At 35.6% G+C, this 22,511-nt stretch overlaps 2 protein-coding genes across 3 annotated transcripts in view; both read right to left on the minus strand.

Annotated features, from left to right (window-relative positions):
- Window positions 1–4,750, minus strand: part of BRIP1 (BRCA1 interacting DNA helicase 1) — a 210,707-nt gene extending 205,957 nt beyond the window's left edge. The window contains 3 exon segments of the mRNA XM_040496925.1: window positions 1,302–1,413; window positions 2,956–3,079; window positions 4,496–4,750. Coding sequence (XP_040352859.1) covers window positions 1,302–1,413; window positions 2,956–3,051 — 208 coding nt within the window. The 5' untranslated portion in view covers window positions 3,052–3,079; window positions 4,496–4,750.
- Window positions 4,751–6,349: 1,599 nt separating this feature from the next.
- INTS2 (integrator complex subunit 2) overlaps window positions 6,350–22,511 on the minus strand; it is a 61,224-nt gene continuing 45,062 nt past the window's right edge. For both annotated transcript variants that reach the window (XM_040496928.1, XM_040496927.1), the window contains exons 19-25: window positions 19,742–19,867; window positions 15,239–15,437; window positions 11,135–11,386; window positions 10,674–10,781; window positions 10,240–10,345; window positions 8,453–8,629; window positions 6,350–8,340 (exon numbers count right to left, since the gene is read on the minus strand). In XM_040496928.1, coding sequence (XP_040352862.1) covers window positions 8,171–8,340; window positions 8,453–8,629; window positions 10,240–10,345; window positions 10,674–10,781; window positions 11,135–11,386; window positions 15,239–15,437; window positions 19,742–19,867 — 1,138 coding nt within the window. In that variant the 3' untranslated portion in view covers window positions 6,350–8,170. The remainder of the gene's footprint in view (window positions 8,341–8,452; window positions 8,630–10,239; window positions 10,346–10,673; window positions 10,782–11,134; window positions 11,387–15,238; window positions 15,438–19,741; window positions 19,868–22,511) is intronic.

Consider the following 22,511-nt stretch of genomic DNA (forward strand, 5'->3'; position numbering starts at 1 on the left):
AAAAAAAAAAAAAAAAACAGGTAATTTTTAATACTTAAATAAAATACAAAATTGTAATTGGTCTACATTGTGTGCCTACATGTATAAATACACAATTCATAGACACTAAAAAAAAAAAAAAAAAAGGTGAATAATTATTCTCTATAAGCAGTAATGACATTATTTTCCCATCTGTACTACATAAATACTACTAATTCTACTCTTTGGTCTCCCACTAAAATTTTAAATTATTAACAGATTATCTCATTTTTCCCCAAAGATTATCAGTAACAATCAGAATGAACAAAAGTTATAAAATATTTACTGTTCATTTTTAAAAGTCTTATAAGTAGGGGCGCCTGGGTGGCGCAGTCGGTTGAGCGTCCGACTTCAGCCAGGTCAAGATCTCGCGGTCCGTGAGTTTGAGCCCCGCGTCAGGCTCTGGGCTGATGGCTCAGAGCCTGGAGCCTGTTTCCGATTCTGTGTCTCCCTCTCTCTCTGCCCCTCCCCTGTTCATGCTCTGTCTCTCTCTGTCCCAAAAAATAAATAAATGTTGAAAAAAAAATTAAAAAAAAAAAAAGAGTCTTATAAGTAGATTTCCCTTCAAAAGACACACGCATAAAAACATATATACATACCTACACACACTCCTGGTTAACTTTAAATTCTCCTAATACTTTAGGTCAAATCCATTTAATTATGTAACTAAAACATATCCAAAACTGCATTTCGGATTCATTATGTACATCAGCTAGTCTTTTATAAAAGTCAATATACTAGGCCTTTGTTAGCAAATAAAAGTAATGGAAAAAAAATATGTATTCATGAAAACAATATTACAATAAACTTTTGCTTATATAACATCCAAACAAGTAGAAAAATCGATTAGAATATTTCCTTTATATATTCCATGTTCTAATGTTGTGAGGAAGGGACAGATAAGCAAATACATTAAAGGATTTACTCAAATTATTTGTGTATATTATACACCATTACAGGCCAATCTCTTGCATCTTTTAAATACAGAGTATCATAATCATTTTCATAATGATAACTCTAAGCATTCCAAGATTCCTGTGCATACTATGAATCATCAAATAAAGGACTACATTATGCTCAAAATTGTTTTAGAATTAACTGAACATATTTTGCTCTATTGAAACTCTTTTGGAAGATATTTAACTTATAAAGAAATATCTTAAAAGAGAATCCACACTTAAATTAGCTAGAACATGGTTGAACCGTTCAGGATAAAAAGTAATTTATTAAAATATTTTTTTCAGGTCCCAATAAGGAACCTGAAAATATCAACAACTACTTACCATTAAAAGATTGTTGCCATGCTAAAGCAGAACAAAGTAAGGCTACACTTTTCCCACTTCCTGTAGGGCTCTCCAGTAAACAATGTTGCTTACTATTTAATCCTCTGACAATCTATGGACACAAAAACAATGAAAAAAATCAGTAAGCAATTTACTTCATAGGGTATCTCTCCAGGAGAAGTACAAATACAACAATGAGAAATAAGGTTGTACTTAAGGGAGCACAGCAAGAGCAGAAGCAAGCACCCATGTTTAGTGAAATCTAAACTTTATTCCTTTGTATCTCTCCCTAAAATTATGATGGCCCTAAAAAGCATATCAAGCAAAAAAGAAATGAAAAAAAGCAATTTGTGCCTTAACGGTTTCTGTAAAACTAGAATATAGTACATGAATATTTTTGATAAAAACAAGGGAGGCTACTGCTCATGGCAGTGTAAACTGTTATAACCACTTTGGTTTCTGTTGTTATTGTTGTTATTTAAGTTTATTTATTTATTTTGAGAGAGAGAGAGAGAGCACGCAAGTGAGGGAAGGGCAGAGAAAGACAGGGAATCCCAAGCAGGCTCCATACTGGCAGCACAGAGACCAACACGGAGCTCAAACTCATGAACTGTGAGATCATGACATGAGCTGAAACCCAGGGTTGGATGCTTAACCAACTGAGCCACTCAGGCACCCCTGTACACTTTGCACAAAAACTAATGATTCCTAATAAAGTTGAAGATACCCAACTCTACCATGTACAGTACTATGTATATACTCCGAATTTTACCCACACGAACACAAGGAAACATGAATAATAAAGTTCATAGCAACATTGTTTATAATTGCTAGAGAATGTAAACAATTTAGAAGTCTATCAAAAGGAAAATAGAAAAAAAAATTCTGGTATACTCATATAATGGAATACTATATAGCATGTAAAATGGATTAACAATCACCAGGCCGACATTTTAAATATGTCAAGAGAAAAAAAAAGTTCTGCACAAAGATAGGTATAGTATCGTATCATTATGTAACATTTAAACTACGTAAAATACTCTTATTACACTTGTAAACAAGGTATAAAGTAAATATAGTAAAATATTAAGATTTAACACAGTTGGTTTCCTTAAGTTTGCATATTGCCTATATGAACAGTCTCAAAAAAATATACTAGTCTGTGTAATAGACAGCAAATACTTCATAGAAAGCAGTAATTCTGCAAAGTAAATAGAAGTTCCAAATGAGCTGAGAATATTTTTCAGAATGTTCTCCTTTGCCTCCATTATATCCATGGACATATATGGTTTAGCATGGTATTATTTTTCCAAGGGTTAGATGTTCTTCAACAAAGCAGGCAAATATTTTCAATCCATTTATTATCTGAGAAAATGAATGTAGCCTTATGAATTATAAACATATGTATCTTAATAAAGACTTAAAATAACTATTGAAAAATACTTACAGGGGGCGCCTGGGTGGCTCAGTTGGTTGAGCGTCTGACTTCGGCTCAAGTCATGATCTCATAGTCTATGAGTTCGAGCCCTGCATCAGGCTTGCTGCTCTCAGGGTATATCCCTCTTGGGACCTTCTGTCCCCCTTTCTCTTTGTCCCTCCCTCACTCATGCTCTCTCTCTCAAAAATAAATAAAACATTAAAAAAAAATACTTACAGAATTCATCATAGCAAGCTGTGATGGGTAAGCTTTATAAGGAAAGGTAATTTTCACCCCACCGATTGTATATTCAGACCACATTGAAGCCATCATGCTTTATTCTTTACTTCAGATTCCTAACAGCAACAGAAATGAAAATCAATATTGAAACAACACCATTCAAAGAAAACCAGATACCCAACATTAGGACAGATGTCTGGAAATAAAAATTGGAATAAATGTTTAAACAAATGGAAGTAAAAAAATTTCCTAGTCTTATAAATCACAACAGTTGAGAGCATGTCTTGGAATCTGACAAATGTCAATTTTCATCCATGCTCTGCCAAAGCTGTGGACTAGGAACTAGAAAAGTACAGGTTCTAGACCAGGTTCTGAAAACAACTCAGATATGTTACGTTGATCATGTCTCTTCACTTCTATAGACTAAGATCCTTATCTGTAATAACAATGGCCTGACACTTAGTAGGTGCCCAATAATTCTTATTTAAAGGTCAGGGGGGTATAATGAAAAGATGAGTTTGGAGTAAGGCAAACCTACATTTAAATTCCTCTGTGTGTATCACTTAACCTCTCAGAGCTTATTTCTTCATCTGTGAAATGGAAATAATACTACCCACCTGATCGGGTTTTCATGAAAATTAGCCAGGCACTGAATTAAGAATAACAATGTACAGAAATGTACCCAAACTTCACTATGGGTACACAGAGGAAATGATCTACTTTATACCACCTTTTCTTAACCTAAGATACATAGATACAATTCTAAACCACCTTTTCTTAACCTAGACATATATAATCCAGAAACTGGGATCTATGAAGTTTCTGTGCATGACTGAATTTTTCTAAAAAGGGTCTACAGACTTCTCATTCCCAGAAATATATCCTGAGGAAATAACTGAAAAGGGGCGGAGTAGGGAGGGACTGATATACATCGGTACCACTTTGCAATAGTGAAAAAAAACTTGTAAACTCAAACTGGGGATGAAGGGATGGTTGAAATAACAGTGTAATAGATTAGAAAACCAATTATAACCTTAACCATAGCCTATGTGTTCCAAAAGAAGAACTACAATTCTAAAGTATTTTCCAGTCCTAATATCTTGTGATTCTGTGAAGCTCTGAGAATGAAATTTGGTGGAATCTAACCCCTTAATCTGAACCAACAACTCAAAGCTGGTCTAGTTACTCAGATATGACCTTCAAATCAATCCATCCCCGCCCCAGTTGTGGCAACAGGCATCTCAAAATGGGGTAGCTTCCCACGCACACTGAGTAAAATAAACAAAACCAAAACAAACCACAAGTATCTGCCTGTCGCTCCCGGCCGCCTAACGGGCCTCCGCTCCCATCAAGGGAGGACAGGCTCCCCTTCTCCCCAGGTTTCCGTCCTCATACTTTCCTCCTCCCTCAGCCCGCAGAGATTCCAGACGCCCCGTGATCCAATCAACACCGACCAGCCAGCAAGGCGGTAGGGCGAAAGCGGAAGCAGCCTTCCCGCAGATTTCGCGCACTCCCGGGCAAGGGAGACAGACTTGCCTGTCCAGGGGAAAACCGAAGAAACGCCTACAGGGCTAGGCAGAAGAAAAGGAAAGCTTTTCCTTCACAGAAGAAAAGGAAAGCTATATCCGCAAAAAAAAAAAAAAAATACAGTGGAGCGCTGACAAAGAAGGTCACAAGCCTCTTTCTCTCCCTCAGGGGGCTGCTACCACCCATGCCCGGTCGCGGGCTCCGGGCGGCTCTAGCTTTCCCCTCCAACCCTCATCAGTCTCCTCAACCACGCTCTCCCGGACGAATTCCCGCCTCCCACCCCTTAACTCCCGACATCCAATCGCCGGACGAGCTCAGACAACCAATCAGACGCCAAGACCAGAAATGAAACAACCAGTCCTGGCGGGAGTTTAGGGAGGCGAGGACTCTGGCATCCAATGGAAGCCTCCGCAATAAAAGTAGGCCCAAGGTAAGTGGCGACACCGGAAGGGGAACTACCCAAAGCGTGAACGACTCGTCCAAATCTCAGGGATTTAAAGGAAAAGAGTTCTCTTGACTTTTTGAAACCGGTGATTTAACCTGTGTATAGCTTTCTTGGAAACTCGAAGTCTGTATTCTTAAAGTCTGTAGACTAACAGAGAAAACACCTTTAAGTCTTGCCGAGTTCTTCGAGCACTCATCAGTGCCACTTCAAATTCTAACTTTATAAGCAGTCAGGGTATAGAGACTTGAAGCGGGAATTGCCAGACTGAGCCAAACCAGGAGAAAAAGTTCGATGACAACCGGCTACAGTATCTCATAATATTCAAGGCTTTCTCCGATAACAAATTAAACCAGACAAACGCTCTCTAGGTCTTCGAGCACCAGGTAACTTCTACCTTCTATTGTGGCTCATCCACCTTCTGGCCCTTAAAGGCCAGTTTATTCTTTGACAAGAAGTACACTTAAAGTTCCTCAAAAGTAGGTTAATCATGATCCCTCTGAATTGTTATTTTTAAAAAGTTCTGTATAGCCTGAAACTTGATTAAAATACTAGTGTCCAAAAAAAGCAAAACCTGAGACATTTTCTCAAATTCGAGAAACTGGTTTGGGAGAGAGGTTTGCTCCAGGAGGGAGCAGCAGGATTTGTTTGCCTTTCATTTTTACTACATCGTCCCCAAATGACAATACTTACAGTCATGAAAAAAAATTCTACCCTTCAATCTGGCCCTCTCAGACTCATAAATTTATCCTAAATAAGTAATCTAAAATTAAGAAAAAGTAATAATACCTCAGTTGATAACAGCGCCTATTGTAGTACTGAAAAAAAATAATAAACTTCCGTATAGTAATAGGAAGATGGTTATACCAATTCAATCATCATGAAGCCAATAATTATAAAACTAAATCACTATGAATTGTAATTATAAAAATTAAACAACTTGCAAAAAACAATTCCTATAAAATTAAATGAAAAAAAGCAGACTCCAAACTGTATACCATTAGTGGGTACCACTACTTCCATTATATGACAAATATGTGTGCATAAGCAAAGATGAAGGGAAAGTACAAAAAATGTAATTTGTTAAGACAGTGGAATGAAGGATAATATATAAAAAATAAGTCCTTAAAATACCTTCAAATTGCTATTCTGCATTTACAAATTGTTTTTAATTTCTTTTAATTTAAAATATTTTTTAAATATCCAATCTTTTAAGTAACTGCTCCAAGGTAATTATTCTGATTTTCTGTTCCTAAATTCCTAAGGCTCTCAACTGACTATAACTTTGTATTGTCATTTGATGTATGTGGCATAACAGAAAGGGACACACATAAACCCTGGAGCCAGTGACCCCTAGATTCCAGTACCTTGAAATGTCCCTTTCAAGTTAGCTGCAGTGAAATGAAACACAAAAACTACAAATTCATTTGATAAAGAATATGAATGTTTATAAACCAATATTCAAAATAGTTGCACACTTCTGTTTTCACCTGAATAAAAAAAAATCACATTGTGACAAATCTTAACCTTAACTTAAAATACATGAATATTAACATTTACTAATATATTTACACATTTTATTTACATCATCAACAAATCTGATGAAAAACAGCATATGTTATTTTAACACAGCAGGTTTTGACCAGTCTTTGAAAATTGATCCAGGAATGTGCACTGCATTTAGTTAGAAAACATTTCAACATTTTCTGAACTCCTAGAAGTTACGTACTCACAAAATATGCCAAAGCCTCTGTTTAAAAACTAAACAAAACAAAACAGGAGCAGTTGTATTTAATCTTAAAAGACTATAAAACTGCTTTCTTTAAAAATATGAAAATTCTTACGGTATTTTTTAAGTGTATGCTTTTACTTTTTGCACCAAAATTACTTAATTGAACATTAAGCATCTAATAAAAGGTATAAATATTCTATCATCTGTGATGCTGTGTACTTCATGATTTGAAATAGCTACAAATTAGTTCTCATAGAATACCCTTATGAGGTAGGGCCAGTAGTAATTCCATTTTACAAAGGAGGAAAATGAGATGTGCCTATACACTACTGAAAAGACTAAGGTTAAGTTTCTTTTCTTAAAAAACCACACTTTCTTATTAGTCTACCTAATTTCTTATACAAGTGAAGAGGTCTGTTTCAAAGCAGGGGACTGGAGAGGTTGGGAGGAGTGTGTCATTCAGGTATTTCTCAGAAAGCAAAGAAAAATACCTTCTATGTTGGATATTTAATTAAGGGGGGAAAAATTAGGATTATGGGTTACCTGAATGCATCTGCCTAATCAATGGAAGTTACTAACACAACTGCAAAATCCTTCACCCACATGGTACTTTACACTTTTTAATTTTTCCTTAGGTTGAAATACTGTTTATTTTTTTATTCAGAAATCTTCTAAAATTAAGATATGAATTATAATCCTAATGGTACACCAAGAGCACTTCAATCTAGTGCGTTTTACTGCCCTAAACTTTAATTAGATACCAATGTATTTCCCACCACTGACCCCTAGGTAAGTTAGTAAAGCATTATAAAATAAATTAAAAAAAACAACAATGAAATGAGATCTCTTTTCAGGTTCTTCTATGCACAAAGATGTTTCTTTTAAACCAGTATCTTAAAATTCCAAATTATTCAAGTATCTCTTTAAACATATGTCTACATATTAGTAAAAATTGAAGCAAATATGTAAAATCTTAAAATTCTCATCTGTAATTACTTGCATTGCAAGTTTTAGCAATTTCTATCAGGTATTTAAACTAATTTTTCCTGAAGTCTCCCTTCCCTTTTTCTCCCTCTCATCATTGCATCATTGTTACACTGTTATGAGCTGACAGCCATAAACTAGGGCTACCCACTCATCTTTATAAGAAATTAAGTTAAAGGCATGGCACTTTTCCTTTATTGCAAATGCTAAATACAAGGCCAAATTCACCTTCCAATAAGGACTTCTTAAATGTGCTCCCAATAGGAAAAAACAAACAAACAAAAAACAACAAAAGAAGCTCTGCTGCTACAATATAAACATACCAGCAAAGTAGATCCAAAGAACTGCCAATCAAATACAAGCAAGCACAATTCTTAAGAGAGTTCTAAATTATATTCATGTTGAAATGAATCGTTTAATGATTCCAAGACGTTACTGTTCCCATTCAGTTTAAAGTTGTTATAAAGATGCAGATTTGTATTGAGTATATGCAGCAAACAGCTTCACTTTTTTGTTTTACTTTTTTTTTAAATTCCACTAACACTCATGTTTATTATTTCAATTATTGTGCTTTCAATACAATGACAGAGCTGTACGTCAGGATCCATACTTCCAGTGTCCCCAGATCCATTTTTGTAAGATGGATCTTTACAGATTCCAGACCATCCACTCGGTTTCTCCTTTATTTGTTGAAGACCTAGAAACATAAGGAAAAAAAAAATGAATTAATTAAGGCAAGGAATCTGGAAAGGATTTTGGCCTTTTTCTTTGATATATCAAAACAACTTTGAAAATAAGTTACTACTTACGTGTAATAATTGGATCAATGTCTCTTGTCTGAGTGGCAACATCAGAGGCACAGACTTGCCCTATTTGGATCAGCAAAGACATAATATCCTCATACAGGGGAGGAAATGCTCGACAAAAAGAGACCAAACTTGGCAGAGTTGGCATGAAAAAAGCATAACGCTTAGCCTGCGTTAAAACTGTTGGAAAGAAGTTAAACAACTTTTTACTTTACAGATATAAATTCAATGTACATGGCCTACTAAATATATTAAGTACCATGCTCTGTACTAAGTTTTCTAAGGCAGGGCTGATCCCTGCCTTCAAGGAGTTTACAATCTAATGTAATAGTCAGCCATCATCCAACATAAATTCTTACTCCCAAGCACTGTGTTAAGTGCATTACAAGTATTATTTAATTCTCACAGTTTTATGAATGAGGAAAGTATTATGATGATACCTCTTTTATAAAGGAGGAAAGCTCTTAAATAAACCTTATATTAAGAAACTTGTTCAAGGCTACATGCCAGTTAGTGATGGACTTGGGACTGAATTCAGGCAGTTAAAGCTCTTAACCACGAAAACTAATCATAACATGAGGTGAATACAATGAAAAGAAAAATCAATAAAGTAGTATAGGAGCACTAAGAAAGAATATAAAATTAAGGCGTAACGTTAAAAGATTGAATTATAGTTCATATCTTTTATTTTTTCTTTTTTTATTATTTATTTATTAATTTACATCCAAGTTAGTTACCATATGGTTCAACAATGATTTCAGGAGTAGATTCCTTAATGCCCCTTACCTATTTGGCCTATCCCCTCTTCCCCATCCCCCCCAGCAACCCTCTGTTCTCTATATTGAAGAGTCTCATATGTTTTGTCCCCCTCCCTGTTTTTCTATTATTTTTGCTTTCCTTCCCTTATGTTCATCTGTTTTGTATCTTAAAGTCCTCAGATGAGTGAAATCATATGATATTTATCTTTCTCCAACTAATTTTGCTTAGCATAATACCCTCTAGTTCCATCCATATAGTTACAAATGTCAAGATTTCATTCTTTTTGGTTGCCAAGTAATATATAGTTCATATCTTTTAAAGTAGTTTATTTTCATGCCATTTAACTCTACAAACCAGACAGTGATTAAAATATTAAAGTAGGTTTAGGGGCGCCTGGGTGGCGCAGTCGGTTGAGCGTCCGACTTCAGCCAGGTCACGATCTCTCGGTCTGTGAGTTCGAGCCCCGCGTCAGGCTCTGGGCTGATGGCTCAGAGCCTGGAGCCTGTTTCTGATTCTGTGTCTCCCTCTCTCCTGCCCCTCCCCCGTTCATGCCCTGTCTCTCTCTGTCCCAAAAATAAATAAATGTTGAAAAAAAAAAAATTAAAAAAAAAAAAATTAAAGTAGGTTTTAAAACTTAAGGAAACAACTTATATATTTATCTCTTATTTATACATTATGATTACATTTGTAATAAATTGTAACTAAGCAGTTGTAATAAATTGCAACTTGTCTTCTATTGACATAATTACAATCAGAAAGCAGATCTGATTTTCATTCATAAAATGTGGAAAGCTTATTATATTTACTTACATGTATATACATTCATTCACAAAATAAAAGATGCTATTTGCTTACCTATTCATCTCCTCTTCACTATAAATTATATTTGTAACAGAAAATTTTTCAAAAGAATAAATGAAGAGATGGCATAAACTACTAGTAACACAGAAAACATCGTGCTACTAAATTCAGAAAAATATGTACTACTTTATGTTAGAAGTTGTTATTATTGATGCTCGTTGGCTACACACCTGTTAGCAAAGTTCCCATGACATTCACAGCTAAGCGAGCCACACTGAGTGACTTTGGTAATGCATACTGGATACACAAATGAGAAAGCAGCTGGATAGCAAATATCTGCAATACAAAACCAAAATGTTACATGTTTCTGAAGAATCCTTAAGTATTAAACTGTTAAATTTGGGGCGCCTTGCTGGCTCAGTCGGTTGAATGTCAGACTTTGGCTCAGGTCATGATCTTATGGCTCGTGAGTTCAAGCCCCGCATCAGGCTCTGTGCTGACAGCTCGGAGCCTGGATCCTGCTTCGGACTCTGTGTCCCCCACCCCCCCCAAAAGTAAATATTAAAAAAAAAATTTTTTTTTAAAGTATTAAATTGTTAAATGCTTGACAACTAAAGACTGGAGAGAGATTAAAATTTTCCTAAACCTCCAAAATGCTCATTACCTGTTTTTCAAGTTCTGGCTGTGCAATAAGCTCAGGTATGAAATCCAGACAGATGTGCATAGATGGAATACCTGCGACTGTCAGAGGTAGAAGTTCACAAGGATAACCCTATCACAACAAGAAAGGGGGGAAAGTTAGAAATAAAAAGCTATAAGCCAAATACAGAGAAAAATACACAGGAATGTTTTTCTTCCTTTATGTAAAAGTTGCTCAGAAGGCTACCATGCCTTACATATATCCTGGCATTTCGCCTTTCTGGTGCACTAGAACAGAGATAAATTAAACATGTTAGTCTGAAATAAAATCTAAAAAATCTGGATTTTTTTTCCATATTACAAAGGACTATGATCATTTATGTGATCTCCAATTTCTGACTGATCCTTATTAACTTTATAATCAAAGCACTCCCCCTCCCTCAAAAATAAAGTTCAACCATAAAGCATCATTCTTTGAAAACACACCTGAAAGTGAACAAGTTTAGCAATGTTGGGATCAGCAATGTACATCTGGTGTAACAGACAACAGATAAGGCACTGAACTTCTCGAAGGTTACAGAGCAAATTGTCTTCTCCTTCCTCCATTCCCTTATTTGAAGCACTAGTAGTAATAACATTTTGAACATTCCTTAGCAAGCTGTCTGGATTGACACCCTTTGCTTTTTCTTCTTCAGTAGGTAAGCAAATCTCCAAGAGAATCTGGACAGCTGCACTATCCTACAACCAAATAAAACAGTGAATTGAAGAAGTTTCTGAAAATTTTGTTTGAAAACCAAATCTAATTTTGTTTTCACATGAACAAAAGTGGTAAATTAACTTCTTTAAAAAAAAAAAAGAGGTACTTTTAAAAGCAAACGTGAACAATCTATAGGGTAGCGATTCTCACCTTGTTTAGGGTCCTTGTTCAGGACCCTTTTAAGTCTCTGAAGAAAACTACACACCTTCTCTGTATAAAAATGAACATGTAAACATTATGCTAAGCAAAATAAGCCAAAGAAAGACAAATACCATATGATTACACTCATGTGGAATTTAAGAAACAGAACAGGTGCCTGAATGGCTCAGTAGGTTAAGCATCCAACTCTTGATTTTGGCTCAAGTCATGATCTCACTTATGGTTATTGAGACAGAGCCCTGCGGTGGCTCTACACTGGGCGTGGAGACTGCTTGAGCTTCTTTATCTCCATTCTCCCTCTGACCCTCCCCCACTTGCAAACTTCTCTCTCTCAAAAAAAAAAAATTAATTAAAAAGGGGGGTGGGGAGCCTGGGTGGCTCAGTTGGTTAAGCATCTGACTTCAGCTCAGGTCAAGATCTCACGGTCAGGTCTGTGAGTTTGAGCTCCTCCTCGGGCTCTGTACTGACAGCTCAGAGCCTGGAGCCTGCTTCAGATTCTATGTCTCCCTCTCTCTGTATCTCCCCTGCTCATACTGTGTCTCTCTCTCAAAAATAAACACACACACACACAAAAGATGAACACAGGGGTAAGGGGGGGAAAAAGAGAGGGAGGCACACCCATAAAAGACTCTTAACTACAGAGAACAAACAGGATTTGCTGGAAGGGAGGTGGGTGGGGGATGAGCAAAATGGGTGATGGGCATTAAGGAGGGCACTTGTGATGAACACTGGAGATGAACACTGGATGTTATATGCGAGTAATGAATCATTAAATTCTACTCCTGAACTCAACAATACACTACATCTTAACTAACTAGAATTTAAATAAAAGCTTTAAAAAAATTAAAATGTAAACAAATATATAATTTCAGGGTAGTCACATATCACTAAGGTAGATCCATGGACTCCAGTTTAAGAATATCTACTAGAAGAGTATTCTGATTCGATGACATCCAAAACAGGCCCTAAGCAAAAAATAACTTCTACCAGAATCTCCTTTCCTTTCTCTTAAATTCCTACATTTCCAAAGATCCTGTCCTGCATTCTCCTCTTTTCTCACCTGGCCTTTTTTCTCACCAACTAATTAATTCCTCTGAAGATGGTGGTTAATAATTAATGCCTAAAAGTTACCTTCTAAAGCTCTTTTTCCCTTTTAATTTGAAGATGAGCTCTTTAAGACCCTGGTTTTGCAAGGAAAAGTTCTACCTTATGATCTATTCCACCTGTACAACTCATTGTTGCTCAGTCTACAAGCTTGAGTGTCATTTCATAGAACAGTAATTTCCTGAGGGTGATCTACTCAATGCCCCTACATATAAAGGAGAGCTATAATCACTCTTACCTAGCAGGAAAAAGTTTAAAAAAAAAAAAATATATATATATATATATACACACACACACACACACACAACATGATGTATCTATCTCTGGAAGATAGCCATTGCCTGGAATGGAAGAAAACAATTACTTCATCTAACTGTTTTCAGAACTTGATCATAAAGTAAGGTTAGCCTTACATTATAATCATTAATGAAGTAAGGTCAGCTTTACTTTATAATTCTTGGGTTGAAGGGTTTTTGGTTTGGGGTTGTTATTGATTTGTTGTGTTTTTGTTTGTAGACTCTGGTGCCAGACTACCCAGGCTTGAATACTAGCTCTGCCACTTACTAAATGTGTGGCCTTGAGCAAGTGACTTAACCTCCCTAAGTCTTATTTTCCTAATCTATAAAAATGGAGATAATAATACTCCATACCTCACAGATTGGCTGTGAAGATTAAATAAGATAAAGAACTTAGATTAGTATTAGATTAAATATATAATATAAATTATATAAATAATATGTAACATATATTACATATATAATTGTATATAAATTAAATTAAATATATAAAGAAATTAGAATAGCATTCAGCATATAACAAGCATTATGTAAATGGCAGCTATTACAATCCTCAATCCCTTATCTGAAACTGAGAGCCAGATTTCTTTTAGAACTCAGAAATCTTTTTTTTTTTTTTTTAAGAAAGCTCTATGCCTAACATGGGGCTCAAACTCATGACCCCAAGATCAAGAGTCACATGCTCCACTGACTGAGCCAGCCAGGTGCCCCCAGAATTCCTTTTAATGTGATATTATATAATACCTCCAGCAGAGACTAGGGTAGCACACACTGCAGTCAAACATATTCACATTTCTACAGCAGAACAATATTCACAAATAAGTGGGATAAGGCCATAAATAGCTTCATATCAATTCAGGTCACAAATGAGACCACATCAGGTCAGGTTTTTCTGCCAACTGAATTACCAAACAAATGCTTCAGTTTTCATAGCTTTTTGGATTTCTGTATCACAGATAAGGGACTGTGGACTTATATTATTATTCGAATTCCATTAATTGCCAATGAAAATATTCAAAAAATATATCTCGGTTCCAGCTTTTGTTTTTGTTTTTGTTTTTTGGTTGTTCTTTATTTTAGAGAGAGAAAAAGCACGTGAGGAAGGGAGAGGGGCAGAAAGAGAGAGAGAATCTTAAGCAGGCTCCACACTCAGCACGGAGCCCAACACGGGGCTTGATCCCACCATCCTGGGATCATGACCAGAGCTGAAATCAAGACTCAGACGCTTGGGGTGCCTGGGTGGCTCAGTTGATTAAGTGTCTGACTCCGGATCTTGGCTCAGGTCATGATCTCATGATTCATAAGACTGAGCCCCGTGTCAGGCTCTGCGCTGATAGTGTGGAGCCTACTTGGGATTCTCTTTGCCTCTATCTCTCTGCCTCTCCCCTACTTGCTCTCACTCTCTCTCTCTCTCCTAAAATATATAAACAAAAGCTTAAAAAAAAAAACAGTCAGATTCTCAACTGACTGAGCCACCCAGGCATCCCTCAGAAAATATATTTCAAACTAAGAAAACATTTCTACTTTAAAGACTTCATATTGTTTAACATTTAATCATCTCGCATCTCCTGTCTTATTCAAAAAATGACTAAAGGTTTCAGTAAAATTCTACATTGTTATAAAACTTTTCTAAATATAAAACCAAACTCCTTGTGTTGTCATACTGTTTACCACTACATGACATTTTATTATATATATACTTCTTGTTCTATTTGTCTCCACCATTTGATTTTAAGAAACAAAAGTTTTATATTTTGTTAAAATGTAAATCTTGTTTAAACGGCTATTAACCAAAAAATAAATAAAATAAAATAAAATAAAATAAATGGCTATTAACCTAATATCATAAAGATTATTCCTAATTTTAGTAATACAGTCCATTTGATATTCAGTGGCAAAGGTAATACCATTATAATACATTCTGTAATGAAAGAAATTCATGGGGCACCTGGGTGGGCGCTCAGTTGGTTAAGTGTCCGACTTCGGCTTAGGTCATGATCTCGCAGTTTGTGGGTTCAGACCCCGCATCAGGCTCTGTGCTGACAGCTCAGAGCCTGGAGCCTGATTCTGTGTCTCCGTCTCTCTCTGACCCTCCCCCATTCACATTCTGTCTCTCTGTCTCTCTCTCTCAAAATAAATAAACATTAAAAAAAAAAAAAAAGAAATTCATAATATGTCACCATTGTACACAGAGGGCTATGAAATAACATCTATTTAACTCATTATATTAAGACAGAAGCTCATGCCTTTCTAGACTAAATTCTATTTTATTACCTGAGCAGCCAGTAATGCGTTTTTCAATTCTTCTCTGGTAACTTCTGGGCCATCAGTTTGCCCAACTAAGCCTATTGTATTATTCTGAGAAGGCCTATCTTGCTCTGCTGTTTCCTTCAGATGAGCGCTAAGATAGGCTTTGGATGCAAGAAGGTATCCATTCAACATGTGTAGAGTGATATCCATCAGTGGCGGGCATCTAAACACAGAAAAAAGAAAAATAGTTGAGAAAGAAATAAATTTATAAATTAGCCAGAACATGATCAATCAGTCCTGAACAGTACCTGAAAAAAACTAAAAAGAGTAGTAACACTTTTCCCACTGAAATATTTATTCTAAACATAAAAGTTTAATATATTTGTCTTAACCTCTGTATTTCAAGATTATACTGAAAATATTTTAAGTATTAACTATTCCATCTTATCAGCTAAAATCAAATATAAATGTGTGCCCTAGAGACAAGATTCCTTTTTTGCAAACGTTGACACTACCAGTAAATCTCTTAGATGATGAAACTGCGAAGCAGCTGTCCTCAAAGAGAAATATTCTATTATCGATAACATGAAGGAGATTAGAACAGAATAGTTAATTCTTTCTACTCTTGTTTCTTCTTTGGAGCACGACAACTCTGTATTCCAAAAGTTCTTCATCCACTTGACCTGGAGTAAGTTATTTTCTGAGCCCCAGTTTCCTCATCTATAAAAAAATATAGTTATTCATTCCTAAAAGAATGTTACAGATTAAATTTAAATGAGATAAGAACAAATATAAGAAATATAAATGGGCGCCTGGGTGGTTCAGTCGGTTAAGGGTCCAACTTTGGCTCAGGTCATGATCTCACAGTTTGTGAGTTCGTGCCCTGCATCAGGCTCTGTGCTGACCGCTCAGAGCCTGGAGCCTGCTTCGGATTCTGTGTCCCTCTCTCCCTCTGCCCTCCCCACCCACACTCTCCCTCTATCAAAAATAAATAAACTTAAAAAAAAAAAAGAAAGAAAGAAAACAACAAAAAAGACAAATTAGTAACCACTAAAATTTAAAAAGCCAAGCCCTTAGAATAACCGGAAAATGTCACTTCTCAGTCTATCACAGAGGGAACTAGCATGTGTGCATAAGCAGGCAGTATAGCTGTGTTTATAACTGTGAAACAATGCAAACAGCTTAAATGTTCATCAATAATATATCCATGGTTTTTCTGAAATGTCCAAATTTTCTATAATAAGCATCTGTGTATTCACAGTGAAAAAAAAAATATGTCAATGGTTAAAAAACTATGGCAATGTTTCCTAAAATTGAAGAGAAGAATAATCTGGGGTACTTATTTGAATAAAACAAAACAAAACAAAACAAAACAAAACAAAAACAACTCAAGCTCCATTCCAAAATTTCAAATCAGAGTTTCTGGAGGACAGGCCTAGTAATTTACATATGGAATACTATGCAGAAGTTAAAACAAATAAGGTAGAACTATGCATATCAATATGGAAAACATATAAACAACACTAAGTTTTTTTTTAAAAGAACAAAATAATACCTACAATGTATTACTTGTGTTTTTTTTAAACCACTGGGGAAAAAAGTATTTCTACTTATAAATTTATAAATATGTAGAAAGTAAAACTACATACAAACCATTATGACAACAAAGTTTTCTCTGGACACGTAACTAGGATTGGTCAGGAGGCCAAAGAACAATTTTGCTTTAGCCATGGCAACGTGGTAGATAATGAGAAAGAATAAGATTTTTCACTGTATACCTTTTTCTTACTGTTAATCTTCTTGTTTGTTCACTTACTAATGAACACTAATGTGTTTGTTCACTTACTAATGAACACAAATGTGTTTGTTCACATTACTAATATAATGAAAAGTTTCATACACACATAAAAAAGGAAATATGATAGGGGCGCCTGGGTGGCGCAGTCGGTTAAGCGTCCGACTTCAGCCAGGTCACGATCTCGCGGTCCGTGAGTTCGAGCCCCGCGTCAGGCTCTGGGCTGATGGCTCGGAGCCTGGAGCCTGTTTCCGATTCTGTGTCTCCCTCTCTCTCTGCCCTTCCCCCGTTCATGCTCTGTCTCTCTCTGTCCCAAAAATAAATAAAAAAACGTTGAAAAAAAAATTAAAAAAAAAAAGGAAATATGATAATGAATCTCCAATAACTAATCACCTAGCTTCAACAGTTATCGATATATGACCAGTCATTTCCTCTATGCCCGCATCCACTTTCCCACCACCAACACTGGGTTAGTTCAAAGCAAATCCTAAACGTCATATCTTTTTATGCATATATCTTTTTATATTATTTGATATTTTTAAAAACCATTTGGATGATCACTTGGTAAAAAAGTTAAATTTTAAAAAAATTAACAAAATTGGAGCACCTACTAAGTGGTTCAGTCAGTCAAGTGTCCGACTTTGGTTCAGGTCACAATCTCACAGTTCATGGGCTTAAGCCCCATGTCAGGCTCTGTGCTGACAGCTTAGAACCTGGAGCCTGCTTTGGATTCTGTGTCTTCCTCTCTCTCTGCCCATCCCCCACTCACACTGTGTCTCTCTCTCTCAAAAATAAACATTAAAAAATGTTTTTTTTAATTAACAAAATTAAAAGGCAAAATAGAACCACACAGGAAAAACCAGCTATATATATAGAGAGAGAGTGCGTGAGAGAGCACGTGCGCTAATATCCTTTATGAAGAACTCTTTCCAAATCAAAAAAGATAAGCATTACAATAGAAAAGTAGACTAAAATATAAAGAAGAGATAGCAATAGCCAATAAACATATTAAAATATTCAATCTATAAACTGGTTCAGCCGTTCTAGATGGCAGAATAAAAATATGAGTATGAATCAAAATATGAATATGAAAAATATGAATGAAAAGTCTTGAAAATGAGCATGTTACTTTTGCCTCCATAATTCTATTTTTAAGAGTCTGCTCTGGAGCACCTGACTCGCTTAGTCAGAAAAGCATGCAACTCTTAATCTCAGGGTCATGAATTTGTGCCCCACATTGGTTACAGAGATTACTTAAATAAATAAACTTTAAAAATAAAATGTTTACAAAAAAAGAATCTGTTCTAAGGAAATTATCAGTACACAGTCACCACAGCACTACTGATGATAACAAATAACAGAAATAAGCAAAATATCCAACAATAGGGATTGGGTTAAGCATAGCGTATCTATATGGAATATTATGCAGCCAATAGATATAAGAATACCTATTAATGGGGGGAAAGTTTCACAAGTGAAAATCTAAGCTACAAAAACATTACATACATTATGATAGCATAATTTGACAACTTCTTGAACAACTGGAGACAATTCAAGTGAAAAGTTACCTACTTAAGTGGATTTTTAACACTGAAATTGTTTTAGAAGTTTTTTTCTGGAAGTGTTATTTACTGCTATTTTTCTTTTATTAGATACTTAAGTGTCATTTATACTGTTCATTCTTTTGATTCCTATTTCCTATGAGACCTTGATCTCACCAAACCATACGTGGCTGATTTTGCAACTTTTGTCACTTCACAAATATCATCCTTCAGTTGAGGAGAGAGAAGTACATTCAGAGAGTATATATCCTGGTTAAGTCTTCTTTAACTCCAGTTTCCTTCCCCCATCCCAAGCCATCTAACCTAAGGCTTCTCAAGGTACCACCTACATGACCTCTTTAGCCTAAGGCCCTCGATAGTCTGACCCCAACTTGACATTCCAGTTCTAAAGTGTGTTCCTCTCAACAACTTACCCCTCCATTCCAACAAAGCCTTTTTCATTTGTGTTTCTATACTTTTGCTCAAAACTGTTCTTTTTCCCACAATGCCTTCCTTGACCCCTTAGCCCCATCATTATAGTATCTACTCATCTAAACCCTATTTCTATCCTTTAAAATACTACTCAGGTCCCACTTCATCTACATCTTTCCTGATCCTTTAACAGCATTCATATACTATACCATTCATCTGCAAATGACCATATTATTTAACTTCTCATGTGTTTGTATTATTTCCCCATACAGGCAATAATCACTTCAAAGGCAGGCCCCTCATCCTATATATCTTTGAGATTACTTAGCAATTGGAAATTCAAATGTTAATGATGTGAATTAACAAAATCTGCCCCTTGAGGTGAAGTCACTTCAACACAATTGATTAAGTTCAAAAACTGACAAGGAATTATAGACAAGTGTGGAATCAAGCTAACATCACAACTGAAAATGCCCAAAAGATCACAGCTTCAGTGTACATAACAGTTCATACTAAGCCAATTTTTTAAAAGCCTTTTACAAAAATGCTAGCAACAAGGCTAGGTTTTACTAATCACATATTAAATATTAAACTGAATAAATAGTTCTTGACTGAAGACAAAAAAACAAAACCTCACAGCTCATACTGTCAATTATCTGTAAGAACAGTAAGATATAAGCTTAAACTAAATTTCTTCAATTTCGTTTGACTCTCCAAAGTATAACTCCAAAATAAAAATGAAACTCAAATGACACATACCTGTGTACCCTCTGATCACATCTTAGGACAATGAGAGGATCTATCATCAGGTCATTCTGAGTATACTTTTGCTGTCGTACAAACTTTATTGAAGGTTGAAGTGCATTAACTGTCATTACCCACAGCCTGATGAGAAAATAATCACATGTTCAAAAACAGCTATATTATATTTCAAACTTGGAGCCATCTACTCCTAACTTAGAATGATATATTCAGGAAAAAATTTTTAAAAAGATGTGAATGAACTTGAAAAAATTAAGAACTATAGAAACCTAACTTAAGTATGATGTCTCTAAAACAAATGAAGATAAAACTGTAAACACAAAGTAGTTTCAAAAGTCCTCACAGTTGTAATGGAATAATCATGGCATATAAAAGTATGAATGAAAATCCCAGCACTTTGAAACTGTATGTGGCCTCATAAATTAAGTCGTGGTTCTGTATCACCATAATATCTCAATGTGAGATGCCACTTAGAGATTAGACATCAAAACTATAAAAGTGATTACTAACTTGACTGTATATTATAATTACTGAAGGATATGCCAGTATGAAGAGTACCTGATCTCTTACAGGGAAGCCCCAGAGTTCATCAGCCCCACCTTGCACACAGAGCTTGCTTGTCCACTCTTACATATGAGTGGACAGCCAAGAGTCATCAGACACCTAAGGAAAGCATCTAGTTTGAAAGATTAAAATATGCAAACAGAGGGGCACCTGGGTGGCTCAGCCAGTTGAGTGTCTGACTCTTGATTTTGGCTCAGGTCACGATCCCAGCATTGTGGGATCAATTCCCACATCGGCCCTCCCTCACTCTCTCAAATAAAAATAAATAAGTAAATAAATAAATAAATATCTAAAATATGCAAACAGAAAGAAACTTCAAAGAAGCAGAGAATGTAGGGATGAGAAATTTTTCTTAAGCCTGTAATTAATATCCTTAAAGGACAGAATATTGCATATATGAAACAAGAACAGTAGGCATTTAAAAATATTCAGGTAAGAAAGAATTCTTAGAAATTAAGAATATAACAAAATTTTTTAATTCAAATCAAAGACCAGAAGATAACACTGAGGAAATATTCAGAAAATATATTTAAAAGACAAATTTAAAAAGAAGAGAGAAAATTGAAAAATCGAGGGGTTTAAACCAAGAGGCTTAAAATCCCCATTACAAAAACTACAGAAAACAGAAGAAAAAAATTATTGAAGAAAAAATATATATATTAAAATGTCCTTAGAAATGAAGGCATTAGGAGTGCCTCGGTGGCTCAGTCAGTTGACGTCTGACTTCAGCTCAGGTCATGATCTCACAGTTTGTGGGTTCGAGCCCCGCATTGGACTCTGTGCTGACAGCTCAGAGCCTGGAGCCTGCTTTGGATTCTGTGTCCCCCTCTCTCTCTCTGCCCCTCCCCTGTTTGTGCTCTCTCTCTCTCTCAAAATAATAAACATTAAAAAAAAACAAAAAAAAAAAACACGAAGGCATTAGTCCCAGACTAAAAAAAGGCCAAGCACATGAAACTATGAATAAAAAAAGACCCACACCAAAATACATCATCATGAAATTCCAGAAAACAGTGAAAGAAAAAAACCCTACAATTTAAGAGAGAAAAAACAATGGTCACATACAAAGGAGTGGGAATTGGTATATCATTAGATTACTTAATAGCAACAAGGGAAGCTCAATTCATTCAGTAGGATGAAGTCTTCAAATTTCTGAAAGGAAAATTGAGCTAGAACTCTACACCCAGGCTAAAGAATAATCACATGTAATGGGAAGAATAAAAACCTTTTCACACCTGGAAGTCTCAAAAAATAAATAAGTTCTCTAAACACCCTTTCTCAGGGAACAACTTGAGTGTGTGTCCCACTCACTAAAATGAAGACGTAAACCAAGAAAGAGAAAAACATGGAATCCAAAAAGAGAGACAAAAGCAATTCTAGGATGGCTACTGTGCATGTCCCAAATTGAAAAATGAAGATGGAAAGCTATGAAAGGAATGTTTCCAACAAAAAAGTTACTGATACATTACCTGATGTATTATAACTAATTGTAAAGTAAATTTCCTCTCAATGAAGTTGAGGGATGAATTAGTTGATACAAAACAAAAACAAAAGCAAAACAAACCCCAAGCAAATGGAAGAGGAAAGTATTAACTCAGGGTTTGTGTATAAGGTATAAAGGAAGGCAGTTGTATAGGAAAGAGACTGTAATCAAAGGATATTGCATAGGTCACCTATAAAATTAGGACTTAAGAGGCACATTGAATACTGCTTCAACCAAAAATTTTGATACTACTGTGTTGGGAGACACAGAGGAAGGGAAAGTATGTATTGGGGGAAGAGGAACTCATGGAAGAGCAAACAGGTAAAAGTGCTAACCCTTTATCTTGTATAGTGGAAAATCGTAAGATAATTTCTAAATTGGAAAGTCAGGAAATCATAGTAATTATATTACTGAGATAGATGGGGGGACATAAATGCCAGAATAAAAAGGTAAGAGAGCTGAAAATAGTTGTGTCTGGGGAGCAACAGTCTAAAATGGGAAGGAATATACTATTTATGTTCTTAAGTTATGTGTATTTCTTTATCTGATATAAGTAAAAATTAAATTTGAAAAGTATAGGGGCACCTGGGTGGACTCAGTTGGTTAAGTATCCAAATCTTGATTTTAGTTCAGATCATGATCTCATGGTTTATGGGATCAAGCCCTGAATCAGAGCCTGCTTGGGATTCTCTCTCTCTCTCTCTCTCTCTCTCTCTCTCTCTC

Source organism: Herpailurus yagouaroundi, unplaced genomic scaffold (genome assembly GCF_014898765.1).
Source record: "Herpailurus yagouaroundi ecotype Mexico unplaced genomic scaffold, PumYag 189, whole genome shotgun sequence".
Classification (NCBI taxonomy): Eukaryota; Metazoa; Chordata; class Mammalia; order Carnivora; family Felidae; genus Herpailurus; species Herpailurus yagouaroundi.